The sequence below is a fragment of the Gorilla gorilla genome, chromosome 3, assembly GCF_029281585.2.
Source record: "Gorilla gorilla gorilla isolate KB3781 chromosome 3, NHGRI_mGorGor1-v2.1_pri, whole genome shotgun sequence".
Taxonomy (NCBI): Eukaryota; Metazoa; Chordata; class Mammalia; order Primates; family Hominidae; genus Gorilla; species Gorilla gorilla.
Window position 1 is genome coordinate 34,556,753 of NC_073227.2, and position 18,248 is coordinate 34,575,000.

The following is an 18,248-nucleotide window of genomic DNA, read 5'->3' on the forward strand; positions in this document are numbered from 1 at the left end:
AAACAAAAATTGAAAAGTTAATGTCAACTTACAATTTTTTTCTCCATCGTGGAAATTAACTTAAACATTACAGATCAGTTTTTTTAAATCATCATTTAATTTAACTGTGCTTTAATCATGTTAAATTGTAATTGATCTAAATAATAATATAGTTTAATAGATAAGATTCCATAATAATCTTTTTGTTTTGGTTGCGTGTGTTTTAACAGATGACTTGCTATTATAGTTTATTCATATAGTGAGCACCTACTGCATACAGATTTGTATTTGAGAACTCAATATTGTACACACATGAGTCATCTTGAATGTGAATAATACAAGCTTATAACTTTGGCCATATTTCTCTAATCGGCATGTATGCTATTAAGAAAAAATACTGCCCAGGATTAAAAGTTATAGCCTAAAATACAGAGTGTGCATTTCCAGTTTATTGTGGAAACTAGTTGGCATTTTTTTTTTCTCAGCACAAATACAGTGGTATGACATTTTCTTCATTGCTAGGTTACTTAGTTATAATTCTTTAGGAGTCTGAATTTGACTGATTCCTACAGCTGTTAACACAGATTTCCCTGGTTTATTTCACCTTATGGTATTGCTTCACATTCTCAAATTGGAATATTACAGTATTTCATCCTTGGGATTCAACAGTTTTGGTTTGCTGAGAAATCAATTACAGGTTAAGAAGTGATTTCTTTGAAACATTAAATAATGATAGGTGGTTTGTTTACTGGGAAAAGAGAATAAATGTTATCAGTGAATTGGGATAAAGTCATTATTTTGGAAAGGCAAAGAATATAAGTAGTTTATGGAACAGAATATGGCTTCCTTATTTGTTTTATATGTGGGGCTCATTATCTTTAACCTTTGTTGATCATTGTAGAGTCAGGAATGAGGGAAACCCTCACCTTGTGGCTTTCCGACCTTCGTTTTTCCTTTTTAGATTAGAAATAATGCTGACCTCTCAGGATTGTTAATGATACTTAAATGAGAATACATATAAGGAGATGTATTTTGTCTATTGCTGTCTCGTTTACCTTGCTATATGAAGCCAGTTGAGGAAGCTACAGGTATAAGTGGCAATGAGACTTCATCTCATCTTACAGATTTAGAGAATGGAGATAGAGAAGATAATTTGGAAATCCAGTTGATGGAATTTGTTAGTGAACTGCCTGTGGTGGAAGGCAAGATGAGGGAGGAGATCAGTAGTACTAGTGCTGTAGACAGTAGAGACACCACATGACTTTAGGAAACATGCCTGTGCAGAAGTTGGTGAGAGAAGGAATATTAAGAATTAAATAGCTACAGTGGAGCTCATCTTTAAAGAAAAACTAGTCTCTTGTTTCTTAATTAAGCAATTTGACGTAGGGCGATTGACTAGACAGTTAACTAGTAAATTAACTCTGTAATACAACACCTTTGCAGCTTGTACAATTTAAGTTCATACATAGCATAGCAAAGTATCAAGTAAATACATAACATGAATGACTCAAAACTCTGAAAATCGTGTCCACTTCCTAGGGGCCTTGTTCTTGTCTTCTGCATTGCCACCCCGACTCACTCTCTCAAGGCTTTCCCTCCTATACTAGTGTTTCCGTAAGTTACTGATGATGTGTACTTTAATCAGTGCTTGGTGATCTGGCCAGTCTCAATTCCAAACCTTTCCTTTGCCTGTGCTGAATAAAGGCAAACATTGTCAGATGTTTGTAGAAGCATTAATGAGCTTGTAGTATTACCCAAGGCAAAGCAGCTTGCAGTTAGATCTTGCACCATCAAGCCTTGTGCTCCTGTGCTGTTTTTTTCCCTTTCAGAGCCTCATGGCCTCCTGTGAGGCTTGAGTGAGCAGATACTAGCTGGTGGGCCTGCTCTTTTGGTCCTAGCAATGCAGGAAGGCAACATGACAGCTTAATGGCTCAGATACACGTTGGCAGAAAGCCAGTAAGCTTTGTATTGTGGTTAAGACCGCTTCTTCAAAGTGGTTTTCATTTTTACCACAAATGTAGGTTTGATCATTATAATGTAAGTTACAATTCAAAAGAAGAAATGTATTGCTTTGTATTAACACTCAAGCAAAAAAGGCATTTCCTTTTTCATGTAATGGTGTTACATAAAATGTTTTGGAAATCTCTTCTCCCCCATTCTGAACATAGGAATTTTGATTCCCATCATTTTATTTTAGTTTATTGCATTATTTTTAAACTCGTGTAGAATATCTACAATGTCCTATTTTATATGTGTTTAAAAGTGGCAATTGTCATCTTTAATTTTTTCCTTAGGGGCAGGCTTCTCTGAAGTAGCTTAACCCCTTATAAACCTGACTGATGGTCTTTCCTTTGTGCATTAGGCCTTATTTTGAAGGGCTCCATAAATGCTCTGGTCTCTGTTATTGAAAAGGAAAGATGCACTGCTGGATTCAAGTACATGAAAATACCAAACTGTGTGTCAAAGGCTTGGCTGCTAAGAAATTGGCCAAACATGGTTTGATGGAGGCTGGACTGGTACTGTGTCTGTGTAATTTCTACCAACAGAAAAAAGAACACAAAACCTCTTCATTAAGTGGAACTCTATGTAGATTCATGTTCTTTTTCAATTTAGAAAAAAAGCGTTCTTTGCAGAATTCTGATTGATAGTGTAAGCCGTACATTCAGAAGACTGTCACAGTCCCTACTGCAATTGTAACATAGTGCTCTTGTGCAGGAAAAATGCAAGAGAAATTGTTTCAGCATCAGATTTATGACATACATATATGTGCACACACAAGTGTCTTTATGTGTGTATGTATGTAGTCAAGGTGTGGCACCCATAACAGATGTCTTTAGATTTCCTGAATTTTGTGTTTACAGCTTTATTTTTTACTTTTTTTTTTTTTTTTTGAGATGGAGTCTTGCTCTGTCACCCAGGCTGGAGTGCAGTGGCACGATCTTGGCTCACTGCAGCCTCCGCCTCCTGGGTTCAAGCGTTTCTCCTGCCTCAGCGTACTGAGTAGCTGGGCTTACAGGTGCCCGCCACCGGCTTACAGGCGCACACCACCATGCCCAGCTAATTTTTGTATTTTTAGTAGAGACGGAGTTTCATCATGTTGGCCAGGCTGGTCTCAAACTCCTGACCTCAGGTGATCCACTCGCCTCGGCCTTCCAAAGTGTTAGGATTACAGGCGTGAGCCACCATGCTCTGCCATGTTTACAGCTTTAGAAAACATTTTCTTACTTCTAGTAATCAAGGAAAAATTTACTCTTTACCCTTGCAAAATTTAGTCAGTACTGAAGGTTTGGGAAGGTAATGAAAGAAAGTTTCCTTTCAGATTTTTTGTTGCCTCCCTCACTCACACTAAATCAGTGCTATATCATAGAAGGTTTTAGGTCAGTTAGTGCACTTTACAATTCTGTCATAAAAATTCATATCCGGTCACCCTTTTCTTTTTTTTTTTCGAGATGGAGTCTCGCTCTGTCACCAGGCTCGAGTGCAGTGGCACCATTTCGGCTCACTGCAACCTCCATCCCCCAGGGTTCAAGCAATTCTCCTGCCTCAGCCTCCCGAGTAGCTGGGACTACAGGTGCGCACCACCATGCCCAGCTAATTTTTGTATTTTTAGTAGAGACAAGGTTTCACCATGTTGGCCAGGATGGTGTCGATCCCTTGACCTAGTGATCCACCTGCCTCCCAAAGTGCTGGGATTACAGGCGTGAGCCAATGTGCCCGGCCCCTGGCACTCTTTTCACAATATAGTGTCCATAATTGAAATGCAATTAAATTCTGTCCTAATGCAGAGTACGTGGAAAATCATGAACATTATAATCTAGTTAACATTTTGAACTGAATTTATCAGTATATGAACTTGCGCAAGGTAGTTTCTAAGCTGGTTTCCTCATCTGTGTGATGAGGATAATAATAACTACCTGGTAAGATTGATGTGAGGGCTGGGCACGGTGGCTCATGCATGTAATCCCAGCACTTTGGGAGGCTGAGGCAGGGGGATCACTGGAGCTCAGGAGTTTGAGACTAGCCTGGGCAATATGGTGAAACCCTGTTTCTACAAAAAAATACAAAAATTAGGTGGCCATGGTGGCTCGCACCTGTGGTCCTAGCTACTGGGGAGTAGGATCACTTCATCCTGTGGAGGTTGCAGTGAGCCGAGATCACGTCACTGCCCTCCCGCCTGGGCGACAGAGGGAGACCCTGTCTCAAAAAAAAAAAAAAAAAAAAAAAGAATAATGTGGGTATGATGTGAGATACGCATGCAAAGTATGTAACATAATGCCTGCCCTCCAGTAGCTGCTATTGTAATGTACTTCATATGGATAGGGACAGTGTTTCTTATTTGCTGCTATCTGTTCCAAGTGTCTAGTGTGGTACCTAACACCTAATGGGCACTTACATGTGTGTTGAATAGTGAAAGGGAAAAGGAACCAGAATCTAGGAGAACAGTTAATTATTACCATTCTCCCTCATTCCTCTTCATCTCAGTTTTAGGTGAAATAGGCAAAAGAATTTCACTACTTAAACAATTTGAAGTGAGGGTGAGAAATAAGAGAGAAAATGCAAGGAAGAAAAAACTGTGTGACGTCTTCTATGTACAAGCCAGTTTTCCATAATCACATTGTGGATTTTCCATGGAAGATGTTCAGTCCCCATCAGTCTTTGTTGGGACGCACACAAAGCAGGCACGAAGCCCATCATGTAGCAAGTCAGGGGAAAGGGATGCTTGCTGCGTGCTCTCTGGCCGCCCTTCCTAGGGAGGTGTGGATTCTAGAACAGACTTCACTATGCTTCTCTCTCCTTTTGTATCCTTACCTTGATGGTAATAGGAACCATTTATATTCATACATATACTCCTCAGGTTCCTTTTTATTTCCTTTTTATTGCTAGTTTTGACAACTACTTGTCTGTTTTTTCTGTTACTGGGCAGCTGGAGCCACCTGACCTGACACTAACATAGGACCCTTCACAGCTGAGCTTAGTTATCCCTCTCTAAGCCATAGTTTAAGGACAAACTAAATATATTTTTTTGTGGTAAAATATACATAATGTAAAATTAACCATTTTAACCAATTTTAAGTCTGCAGTCCAGTGACATTAAGTACATTGATGTTGTGAATCTACTTAACCATCACCACCATCCATCTCCAGAAATTTTCATCCTCCCAAACTGAAACTCTGTGCTCATTTAACAATAACTCTCCATTCTCCCTTCTCCTCCAGGTCCCTGGTAGCCACCAATTTTTCTGTCTCCATGAATTTGACTACTCTAGGTACCTCATATAAGTGGAATCAAATAATATTTGTCCTTTTGTGTTTGGCTTATTTCGCTTAGCATGTCTTCAAGGTTTATTCATGTTGTGTTGTAACATATCAGAATTTCCTTTTCAGGCTGAATCGTATCCCATCATATGTATGTATGTACCACATTTTTGTCATCCATTTGTTCATTGTCAGTGTACATTTGAGTTGTTTTCCACCTTTTGGCTATTGTGAATAATGGTACTATGAATATTAGTGTACAACTGTCTTTTAATTCCAGCTTCTGTTTTTTCTGAGTATATGCTCAGAAGTGGAACTGATGGATCATATGGCAATTCTGTGTTTAGTATTTTGAGGAACCATACTGTTTTCCATAGTGGCTGTACCATTTTACATTCTCACTAGCTATATATGAAAGGTTCCACTTTTCCCCATATCCTTGCCAACCCTTGTTACTTTATTGTTATTGTTTTTTGTTTTAAATCAGAGCCATCCTAATGGGTATGAAGTGGTATCTCATGGTTTTGATTTGCATTTCCCTAATTAGTGAGGTTGAGCATCTTTTCATGTGCTTATTGGCCACTTGTGTTATCTTCCTTAGAGAAATGTCTATTCCTTTGCTCATTTATGAACTAAGTTTCTTTGTTGTTCAGCTTAGGAGTTCTTTATAAAATCCTGTATCGATATTTGATTGTATGTATTTTTAAGGCAGTATAAATATATACTTGTTTTGAAGGGACCATTTCGGTTTCACAGTATTCATTAGATTAGATATCATTCAGTAATCCAGCCTTGAAAGAGTAGTAGTGGGCTTACTCAGTGCTGGACACTATTATAGTGCTTTACATATATGAACCTTTTTGATTAGAAGTACATTTATCTGTGTTTTCCATTGAAGAAACTGAAGCACAGAGAGTTTGAGTAAATTTCTTCTTCCAGGTCACACCGCTAGTTTGCAATAAAGCCAGGATTTCAGTTTAAGCAATCTAGTTCCTGAGTCCATGCACTTAGCCTGTATGATAAACTTTGTGTGTGCTCTCATCAAGTGACACTTTTCAGGTCTTGAACACTGCTTTCCCTCTCCCAAAGATTTATCTTACTTTTTCCAGTGGCCAAACTAGAAGGCAGACAAAATCATCAGGGAACTGTGACTGAAATTCATAAAGGCATGTGTGCCATTTTAAAGGCAGTTCATAAGATGAAGTGAGGCGTCTGAAGGAGTTATTAGTAACAACTGAATAAACACTTGGAACCTCTTTAAAGTTTCATTGTATTTCTCTTTGTGGAAAACCCTTAGGTTTGATGTGATTATTTGTTTGAGTCAGGCATATATTTTCTAAAATGGTTTCCCTAGTGAAATTTGCTTACTGAGACATTTTTTTTTCTGTAAATTCTTTACTTATCTGCCTTTCTCTGTTTTTATTTTAAGCCACTTGTATTCTAGAGTTGGTGCTTGAGTGGTCATCAGTTGATGTGTAGAGAATGCAATTTTATCTTGTGTCTTGTAGTTTACCTAGGCTAAACTTAATTGGTAAGACAAAACAAAACTTCTTTGTCAAATTATAAATGCATTTTAAAGCAAAATACAATCTTTGCTGCTGCCCATTATCACTAATAATCACGTGTAGGGTGTGTGGGTTTTATGTATACACTGCGGAAGGGGAGATCAGAAATGTATATCTCATTTCTCTTTCGAAGTTGATGTTACTAACTGGGTGACTTTTTGCTGTGTGTCCTTAGTCTCCTTTAATCTGGGCCAATTCCTCAGTTTTTTGTTTCATTTTGTCAACTGTTCCACAGTTGGGGTTTGTTCCTCAATTTGGCTTGTTCCTTATGTTTAGATTCTGGTTCTGTGTTTTTGGCAGTAATAGAGTATGAGAGAAGTGATGGTGTATTCTTCTTAATGTACCGTATCAGGAGGCATTTGATGTCAGTTTGTCTCATTCAGTCTTGATATATGAAATTGGAGTAGTTTGCCCATAGTCTGATTGCCCCTCTTTTTTTGAGGCCATAGATTTAAAAAATTTCTTTTTGAGGCCATGCTTTTCATTTAAGGCTTTCATATGACATGTTAATGGAGACCTGTATTCTCACAGCTTACTTGTGCTGTCTGGGTAGTGGGGCTTGTGTTAGAGATTTAACCCAGGGGAATCCCTCTCCAGGTATGGATATTTTGAAAGACATTAACCAAACCTGGAAACAATATTGGAGGTACCTAAAAATCCAGATGCTGAGGGTGGCTGCAGTTGATGCTGTTAGTTACCCTCATTTAGATCTTTTCATTCTTCCTGCTTCTTTACATAAACTGCTGGCAGAATGTTATAGAGAAGTTCATTGGTGTTTGTTTGTTTGTTTTTTAATTGAAAAAGGTAGAATAAAAGGACTTTTAAAAATTAAGTAAATGAGGCTGAGTGTGGTGGCTCAGGCCTGTAATCCCAGTACTTTGGGAGGCCGAGGCAGGTGGATCACCTGAGATCAGCAGTTCAAGACCAGCCTGGCAAATATGGTGAAACCCTATCTCTACAAAAATACAAAAATTAGCTGGGCATAGTGGTGGGTGCCTGTAATCCCAGCTACTCGAGAGGCTGAGGCAGGAGAATTGCTTGAACCCAGGAGTCGGAGGTTGCAGTGAGCCAAGATTGTGCCACTGCACTCTAGCATGGGCGACGGAGTGAGACTCTCCATCTCAATAAAATAAATAAATAAAATAAAATAAGAAAATGGTGCTTTTCAGATGTTTCTGTACAGCAAACATAATGAGAAGGAAGTACATTTCTTCACCTGTAGTGGCCAGTTGCATGGCGTGTCTTTGAAATCTACCCCATAGGATGTGGGTTTTTTTGTTTTTGTTTTTTTTTGCCACCAGGTCTCACTCTGTTGCCCAGGCTGGAGTACAGTGGTGGGATCATAGCTCATTGCAGCCTGGTACTCCTGGGCTCAAGCAATCCTCCCGCCTCTCAAGCAGTCCTCCTGCCTCAGCCTCCTAAGTAGCTAGGACCACAGGCATGCAACACTGTATTAGTTTGTTCTCACACTGCTATAAAGAACTGCTTGAGACTGAATAATGTATAAAGAAAAGAGGTTTAATTGCCTCAGTTCTGCATGGCTGGGGAGGCCTCAGGAAACTTACAAGCATGACAGAAGGCAAAGGAGAGACAAGTACCTTCTTCACAAAGCTGCAGGAAAAAGAGCATGTGTGGAGAAGGAACAGTCAAACACATGAAATCATCAGATCTCATGAGAACCCACTCAATATCATGAGAACAGCATGAGGGAAACCGCCTCCATGATCACCTGCTACCAGGTTCCTCCCTCGACACGTGGGGATTATGGGGATTACAATTCAAGAGATTTGGGTAAGAACACAGAGCCAAACCGTATCAACCACCACACCTGCCTAATTTTTAATATTTTTGTAGAGATGGGGTCTTGCTTTATTGCCCAAGGCTGGTCTTGAACTCTTGGCTTCAAGTGATTCTCCTGACTTGGCCTCCCAAAGTGCTGCATTTACAGGTGTGAGCCATAGTGCCTAAGAAAGAAACATCTTATAGGATGTTTCTTCATTAAAAACATGTTTAATAGATGAGATCGTCCAGAACACATCTTGCTTTGATCACCTTTGTTAGTGGCCAAGGACAACTGGTTATACCTAGCCAAGTTTCGAGCAGCATTGCCATTAAATGTGGTTTTTAAGGTAAGAGCAGGTTCGAAACTAGAAATTGAAATAGGACAAAGGCTGACATAGTGTCTTATTCTTCTTGTGTGACTTAAGCTATTTTCTGCACCTGTGGGTGGAGAATGAGTAAACTTTTAAAAGTAAAATTACATATTTATTTAATGATGTATTTTCAAGTATTAACCTCTTCAATCATATTCAATAGATACAATATTTAAGTAGTTTCTGAATGTTTTGTTTTTATAAATTATATAGATGAACGTCTGTGAAGATACATCATTGTTCATTTGTTGTAATAGCATATTAGGTCCATAAGGAGATAGATTTGTGTGTCTTGTTCATTGATGTATACCAGCTACCTATAATTGTCCCCCTACTAGAGGTGCTCAATGCTATTTGGTGAATGAACAAATCTGGACACAAGGAGCAAAAGTAGTCTTAACTAATGAGCCTGTTACGTATTTTTTGTGTGTGTGTAAATTACTAAGCAGCTTCTTAGTATCATTTAACTTTTCATACTATTTGTTATCATAGAATATAGTAATAATGTATATCACCTATTTGTTTTCTTCTTCTGGTTCATATTTGCCTTGGGGGTATGGATCAGGTGGCCTATTTTTTCTCCAATCAAATGCTACTTCATGGTTCAGAAATCCCAGTACTTTTGAGCTGCCTAAAATTTATATACTGTTTACAGCAGATTGGTGTAAAGTTTAGTTTAATTATGAGTTTGGATTGTTGATGCTTTTTTAAAACTTCTCTCCAGCACATACTTCACCGTGTTTCTTGTCTTATTTTAGTCCCATTATTTTATCTCGTTTTCTCTGTTAAATAGAAGATTTGTGAAATAGAGAAAAATAAATTACTTCTAGTTTCACAACTCAAGGGCAAGTAGGGTGTCCCTGTGAGCTTGTTTTTTCAGCCAGCTATGTTTTTCGAATCAAAGTTCTACTGCTGTTACTAGACAGCATTCTAGATAGATTAGATTTTTGCTTTTTGTTTTTTTTTTTTTTTTTGGTAGCAGTGTAATTACTATATTTTCTGTATTCAAAAAAGTTTTTTCTTGTTTTTTTTTCCTTCTTTTTGTGATTTTTGAGTTGGTTTTCTTATGTGAAGCATCTGTTAGCCAGAAAAGGTGTTAAGATGGTGTAGTTTTGATAACTTATCACATTTGTCCTCAATACATTTATGGTCATATTCACCTGTCTATTTAAGGAGGTATATAGAAGCAAATGTATGTGGTTTGGGAGAAAACAATACCTTCTCTGTGAGCAAAACAGAAGTATATATATTAATGTGTATGCAGGTTTTTTACTTACTTGAAAATTCTAATGGATTGGAGGATATGTGGGAACCTCAATACTATTTACAGGTAGGAAGCACCATGTTTAACGATAGATTGCAGCTTAAAAAAAATTTCATACTTCCAGGTGTATGAAATCAGATTTACCTACACTAACTAGCATTTTCCCCAGCTGTTCTTACTTTGAATATAAAATCATTGTTTTCTTAGAAGAGGAAAGCTAGTGAAATTAAAGTAAAATGAATTTGCTAGTTTTAAATTTTACTTATGACATATATATGGTGAAGAATGTAAATTTTCTTGAGCCATGGTATTATATGAGCCTTACTGGGTGGTGATGGTAAGCAAATGTTTTCTTTGTTCCCACTATCAGTCTGAGGGAAAAGTATACAGAACATAGAGCAAGAAGGAAAGGGCATTTTACAAATCAACTATATCCTGGTTCATTTTTGCTTTGTTTTTGTTGTTGTTGTTGTTAAAGCCCAGAATCATAACTTCTTTCCTTTAAATGTATGCCAGGATTATTACATTTAATTAAAACTAGATTTTATATAGTATGCAGAAAATTTGAGAATCCTACTCATGCAAATGAGATATTGACAGTCTGTACTTAGCAAAAAGATAAGTTGGGTAGTAGCAGCGATTCTTTGTTACAATGAGGAATTAACTCATTTCATGGAGTTAAAAGGGCCTCCTAGACACGTAAGGATTGGTTTTTTTCCCATTGTTAAATACACCATATACCTATTATCAAAAATGTTTTACATAATAATTGCCTATACATGATTGGTCCAACTTATTTCTGGTTTGATTCTCAACAAGATTATGTCAGTAGACACCTTATTTTTAAAATAGAGTGCAAATAAAGATAAAAAATGTGTACCTTCTTTCCCAGTGTCCCTACTTCAAGATGGAGAGACAGTATAATCAGTTATTGATTTATAATTCATTAAATTATAATCAATCTGTGAGTAATTGATAGCTGACTGCTGTCATTCTGCTGAGAAATGATTATTTTGGTTGCATAAAATAAATACTACATTATGAATTTTGTTTAATCAAATTAGTAGTGGAAGTGGACTTTGGTAAGTGCAGGATGCATGTAGTACCTTAGCATAACTTGACAGTTTTTAATGTGTATCCCTATGGAGATTTATTAAGTAATTAGAATTTAGTTTGATTGTGACCTCAGAATTATGTATTATCTTTTTTTGTTTTATTTTGTTGTGTTTGAGATAGGGTCTCAATCCTGTTGCCCAGGCTGGAGTGCAGTGGCTCAGTCACAACTCACTGCAGCCTCCATTCCCAGGCTCAGGTGATCCTCCCACTTCAGCCTTCAAGTAGCTGGGACTACAGACTCCAGCTGCTACACCCAGCTATTTTTTGTATTTTTAGAAGAGACGGGGTTTTGCTATGTTATCCAGGCTGGTCTTGAACTCCTGTACTCAAGCAGTCCACCCACCTTGGCCTCCCAAAGCGTTGAGATTACAGGCGTGAGCTCTTGCGCCCAGCCAAAATTATGCATTGTCAACCTGCCTCATTCCTTTTGAGTTTTTTTCAGAAAACTAATTTTCTTATTCTTTCCATACTCCAATATATACAGTAACCATTAGCTTTAATGAGATAAATAGGAATGTGATTGCATATGCATTAGAAAGATCAGGATTGCATGCAATTAATAGAAATGTCTTATTATATACAGAAGAAGCAATTTGATCTTAGTAACATTTATGAGATTTCTAGCCTTAGGATGGCACCTAGAAGGATGTATCATTTTGTGTAAAATACTGTCCAGACTCAACAGGCAAATATATTGAGCTCTTTTGCACATATTTTCTGTGGGGCAGGAGTGTTGTTGCACAGGCGTGTTTTGTAATTGTCGACTTGATCTAATGGGCATTTCCAAAAAAGGACTTAGATATTTTAATTAATATTTACTTGTTAATCTAATATTGGCAGAATTTCAGAGCATCAAGGAGCAAAATTTACAGTTGAATTTTGAGTGCGATGAATCTCTTACTAGCCATGTAATTAAACCTGTGTTAGAGCCTGTGTTGCATACATCCCAAAGGGCACTTGCTGGTTACATATTTAGTATTTGTAGCTGGTATGATGGGTGGCAGCATCATTAAAATGCTTTATCTCATTTGTTAACTGTGTGTCTCTAAAATTTTTACCATTTTAAGCCTTAGGTAGAATTTGGTCATACCTCACTTTGCCTCTCTTTATAAAGTATAATGCTGCATATTCACATATGTATAAATATCTATATCTAAAGAAGTATTTTAAAGAGTATCTTAAACTTTTTGGCTTTTGTACACTATTCTATATATAACCTTTAATGAAGTTTCATTGTAATCGTATGCTACAGTGGTACATTTAATCAGTGTAAAAAATTGTTTTGTAGAAAAAGATTCAGATTTTTGCATTTAATTCCATAGCTGGAATTCGTGGGTTGATCAGTAGTTCAGTGTTTTGAAGTCTGTGTTCCTCAGCTACTTTGCTGGTGTTACCAGTAAAACATTTTGTGTTTTGTTTCTTTCTTTGTTTTTGAGACAGGGTCCTGCTCTGTCATCCAGGCTAGAGTGGACTGGTGCGATCTCAGCTCACTGCAGCCTCGACTTCCTGGACTCAAGTGATCCTCTTACCTCAGCCTCCTGAGTACCTGGGATTAGGGGCTCACACCACCATGCCGGGCTAATTTTTGTACTTTTTGTAGAGACAGGGTTTCGCCATGTCTCAAATTCCTGCAATCAAAACAATCCACCCACCTTGGGCTCCCAAAGTGCTAGGATTACAGGCATGAGCTACCATGCCTTGCCTTGTTTCTTGATTTTAGAAATTGAATATCATGTGGGATAAAATCTAACAGAACTAATTATACATCTTCTTCCAAAAACTTGGGTTATTTGCCCATTTTTTGTGCTATTTCAATTAAAGCCATTTTTCAATATTTTAGGTTTAATGAAAATACTAAAATATTCCAGTCACAGGTACTTAATTGCTTGTGAATTATCAATTCATAAACAGTATCTTAGGACAAATGAACAAAATGAACTAAATGGGATCCTATGACTTTTATCATCAAAGTTAATAATCTTGTGGAACATTACAAATACAGTAGAGAAATCTTTAAGTCAAATAAGACTTCATATCCTATAACTGTGTTTATGAACAAGTTACTTAACTGTTTATAATTGTAGTCTTGCTTCAAGGTCTTTTTCAAGTGCTGTGCCTTCACTGTCTCAGAAGTTTACACTTCCTATTTCAGAGGAAATAACAGGTTATCACATAGAAACCACAGTTTATTCTTCATATACTTATTTATCTCTATTAAAATCATATTTAGTTCCTTTAGTTATTTTGGCTTAACTACTTATAGCTAAAAACGATAATAATTACTAGCTATTATTGAGTATTTACTGTGTTTCAGGCACTATTCCCTCTCCTCCTCTCTCCTCTCCCCTCTCCCCTCTCCCCCTCCCCTCTTGCCTCTCCCCTCCCGCCTCTTGCCTCTCCCCTCCCGCCTCTTGCCTCTCCCCTCCCGCCTCTTGCCTCTCCCCTCTCCCCTCCCCTCTCCCCTCTCCCCTCCTCTCCCCTCCCCTCTCCCCTCCCCTCCCCTCCCTCCTCCCTTCTCCTCTCCCCTCTCCTCCCCTCCCCCCTTTCCTTTCCTACCCCCTTTCCTTTCCTCTCCTCTTTCCTCTTTTTGATGGAGTCCTGCTCTGTCTCTCATGCTGGAGTGCAGTGGCGGGATCTTGGCTCACTGCACCCACTGCCTCCTGGGTTCAAGCGATTCTCCTGCCTCAAGCCTCCCAAGTAGCTGGGATTACAGGTGCGTGCCACCACACCCGGCTAATTTTTGTATTTTTAGTAGAGGCAGGGTTTCACCATGTTGGCCAGGCTGGTCTCGAACTCCTGACCTCAGGTGATCTGCCTGCCTCGGCCTCCCAAAGTACTGGGATTACAGGTGTGAGCCACTGCGCCCAGCCTTATGTGTTTTCTGTATATTAATTAATATGTTTAATTCCCTCAACAACTCTTTGAGGTAAGCACAGTCACTGTGTCCTTTTTACAGATGAGGAAACAGGTCTAGAAAGTCAAGTAACTTCAGGGTTACACAGCAAGTAAATATGGAATCATGGATTTGAACCCAGCCAATCTTACTCTAGAGTCTTTCTCTTAACTGCCATGTTGTACTCCAGTTCCAGCCTGAATTGTGCTTTCTTGCCTTTGCTCTTGCTTTTCTCTTTGCCCTCTCCCAACCAGTTGAAATGCTTCTATGTTAGGCCATTTTAAAAATAGGCAAATTAAATAGTTAAAATCTAGGAAGTCTCATCTCTGCCTAATGCTTAATTACTTTGTGACATTGGGCTTGTTGCGTTTTACATTTTTAAAATGAAGCCTATGTATACCCACTAGAATTTTCTTTTTCTTTTTCTTTTCTTTTTTTTAAATATATTTTTTATTTTATTTTATTTTATTTTTTTGAGACAGAGTCTTGCTGTGTCACCCAGGCTGGAGTGCAGTGGCACGATCATGACTCACTGCACCCTTGAACCCTTGGGCTCAGTCTCTTGTCCTACTTCAGCCTCCTGAGTAGCTGCAACTACAGACAAGCACCACAACACCAGGCTAATAGAATTATTTTATAATGATTACATAGAGTATATAACGAATGTATAGCATAGTGCCTGACACATGATAAACTTTGTGAGGGTCTTTGGCTAGCTGTTTTATTGGTAAGTCGTCTCTAAAAGATACCTGTCCTCCCCATCTAATCAGTGTGTTACTTGTTCACAGTGCATTTGTAAGGCTTACTTAGGGCATGTTGTTTGCATGTTTAAATGTGTGTTTTGTAATTTTGGGATACAGATGCTTACCAGAGGATTTCTGTCTTCATGTTCTTCAGTGAGATTGAAGTATAAGTCATAAAGGATATTTTATGATGCCTGAAAAGCTTTCTGTAGAGTGTATCATAAAGCTTACTTAACTTTATTTTCTTTATTTTTTTTTTTCAGGAAATTTGGTGAGCGGCCTCCACCTAAACGACTTACTAGGTGAGTATTATATTAGTCAGCTTTTTACACATACATTTTATGAAAGTATAAATCCTATTGTTTTAGATATTATATTAATAGGTACCCTTAAAGTCATTCAAATATTACTGTCTAGAGCATAAACTTATTCTCAAACTTCCTTTCCCTCATCTCTCCTCCCCTCCCTCACCAAAAACAGGAACAAAAGGATATAGTTGAAAAGGGAAAATGAAACCTTTCTTAGAATAGTCTTGAGTCTTATGTAGTGAATACAACATGGATGGCAGTGCAGGTAGCTTTCTATATCTAGCTATGGTTAGCCCATCACAATTTGTTGATTGCAGGTAAGATTTGAAAGTAAATGCTTTTAGGAAAGAATTTTAAGGAAAACAATTTTTACGCATTTTAAGAAAACACACGTTTTATCTATTTTTAATGAGTGTAAGTTGTACAATATACATTTTAATTATGAATGTTAAAAGTATTGGTCTTAAAAATGATTTTTAAAATTTCCAGCAGCCAGAATTGTAAAATAAAGAGACCTAGTTCTATGGCCATGTCCTAGAGTCAGTGCAAACCTTGCATTTTTAGCAGTTTATTTTTGGTGTCTTTCAAGAAAATTATATATATATATATATGTATGTATGTATGTGTCTGTCCTTTTTCTTCATAAACTCAACTGAGATCACACTCTATCATTGTTCTACACCTTTTCGCGCCACTTAACAGTACATCTTCTACCTTGATATTTCCCCTTAATGGCTCCATGGTTTTTCATAGCTTTCATACCACTTTTAATATTTCACATTGATGACCATTTAGGTTATTTCCAAATTATTGCTATTATTTTAAAAAGCTGTTACACTTAAAGAACGATGGGGACCTACAGAAGGATACAAAGGACAGTTTGAAGGGGAAATCTGGGACACTTTGGTTATCAAGGTAAATAATGATAGTAATGGATTAAAACCTGTATAATAAAACAACAGCTTTGAAGTCTATACTGAGATAATTAATCTCAGGATAAATATTATTTATATAAATAAAAATCATTTATAATTAATAAATGGGGCAAAGAGGATAGCTTTTCCTTACAGATGCATGTCGCCTAATAAATGTAGAAGGACAAAAACCTGGACAAAATATGTAAAAACAGTTTTCCAGGTATTGAACATCAGGTATAGAAGGATAAGTGATTCGTGAGAAACTGGGAGTCCACAGAGGGCAAGACAGTTAGCAGGGCTGCAAAGTGGAGAGGAATTAACTGTATAAAGAGGTGCAGAGATCTACAGAGGTTTCCTTTCAGTCTTCAGCTGCATATTGATCAGCATGCATGTGTAAGAAAACTACTCCGTGGTGGGGATTGGGGAAAAATATCTCAAAAAATCAGAGGAAACAATTTCTAAAGTTCACTTAGGGCTATGAATTGTGCCTGTTAACAGTAGCCAGAGTGGAAAAATCTCATAATTTATGGGGCATTCGCTAGAGTGCTCAGAAGGGTTTTGTTTCAGTAGTGATATAAAATTGGGTCCAGGCATGATGCTCTGTTTTCACTGGCAAACTTAAAGAAGGATTGAAGGGAACAAACTTAATTGTGTACCAGAACAAAGCTCAAGAATACAGGAATAGAAGAATATCCAGCACTCCCTCAGAAAGGCAAAATCAAAATATACCAGTCATACAAAGGAGCAAGAAAATATCCATAACAAGAAAAATCAGTGAATCAAAACCAACCCAGAAATGACACAGATGATAGAATTATTAGATAAGAACATTAAAACAGTAATTTTTTTTTGTTTTTTTTTTGTAGAGACAGGGTCTCACTATGTTGCCCAGGCTCATCTTGAACTCTTGGCTTCAAACAATCCTCCTGCTTCCTTGGCCTCCCAAAATGCTGGGATTACAGGTGTGATCCACGGTGCCCAGCCTAAAACAGTTATTATATTTGTGTTCTGTATGTCCAAGATGTCAAGATCAAGAGCTGGGAAACTTTTTCTTTAAAGAGTCAGATGGTACATATTTTAGGTTTTGTTGCCCATATAACCTCCACCATACTACTCACTTCTGTTGTAGCACAAAAGCAGCAATAGACCATGTGTAAACAATTAGAGTGTCTGTACAGTGAAGTATAGCTTTATTTGTAAAATGGGTGGTGGGTAGGATTTGGCCTACAGACTGTAATTAGTAGAACCTCAGCTAGAGGAGAGGTTAAATAGAGACATAGAAGATTACACACACACACACACACACACACACACACACACACACACACACACACACACTCTCTCTCTCTCTCAAATCTCTAAAGATGAAAAGTTTAATATTTAAGGTGGAAAAGTACACTTGGGATTAATTTCAGAATGGACAAAGAGGAGATTAGTAAACATGAAGACATAGCAATAGATACTATCTAAAATGAAGCACACAAAGAAAAAGTCTGAAAAAAGTGGTGAGCATTAGTGAGCCATGGTTTATTGTCAGGTGACCTCATATATATGTAGTTAGTCATCGTAGGAAAAGTATGAATAAAACAATATATGAAGAAATAATGGCAAAAATGTTCTAACTGGAAAATTAGTGAAAACTGTAAAACCACAGATCTAAGCTGGGTGCTGTGGTTCACGCCTGTAATCCCAGTACTTTGGGAAGCTGAGACAGGCAGATATCTTGAGCTTAGGAGTTCAAGATCAGCATGGGCAACATGGCGAAACCGTGTCTGTACCAGAAAGTTAGAAAAAAAAAGTTAGCCAGGAGTTGTGGCACGTGCCTGTAGTCCCAGCTTCTTGGGAGACTGAGATGGGAGGATCACTTGAGCCCAGGAGACGGAGGTTGCAGTGAGCCGAGATCACACCACTGCACTCCAGCCTGGGTGATAGAGTGAGACCTCATCTAAAAAAAAAAATCAGTTAATCCTGAGTACAGAAACCACCCAGAAGCACTTTATAATCAAATTGATTAAAGTCAGTGATAAAGAAAAAAACAACAGAAAACCAAAGAC

General features: G+C 37.8%; 1 protein-coding gene across 15 annotated transcripts in view; it reads left to right on the forward strand.

The window, feature by feature from the left end:
• The window catches only part of RBPJ (recombination signal binding protein for immunoglobulin kappa J region), a 269,801-nt gene that overhangs the window by 205,876 nt on the left and 45,677 nt on the right, over positions 1-18,248 (forward strand). For 14 of the 15 annotated variants that reach the window (XM_055385548.2, XM_019025480.4, XM_063705225.1 and 11 more), the window contains one exon: positions 15,233-15,271. In XM_055385548.2, the coding sequence (XP_055241523.1) occupies positions 15,233-15,271 (39 nt within the window). Of the gene's footprint in view, positions 1-12,778; positions 12,850-15,232; positions 15,272-18,248 lie in introns of those variants that run through there. The other variant, XM_063705226.1, reaches the window with a different exon arrangement.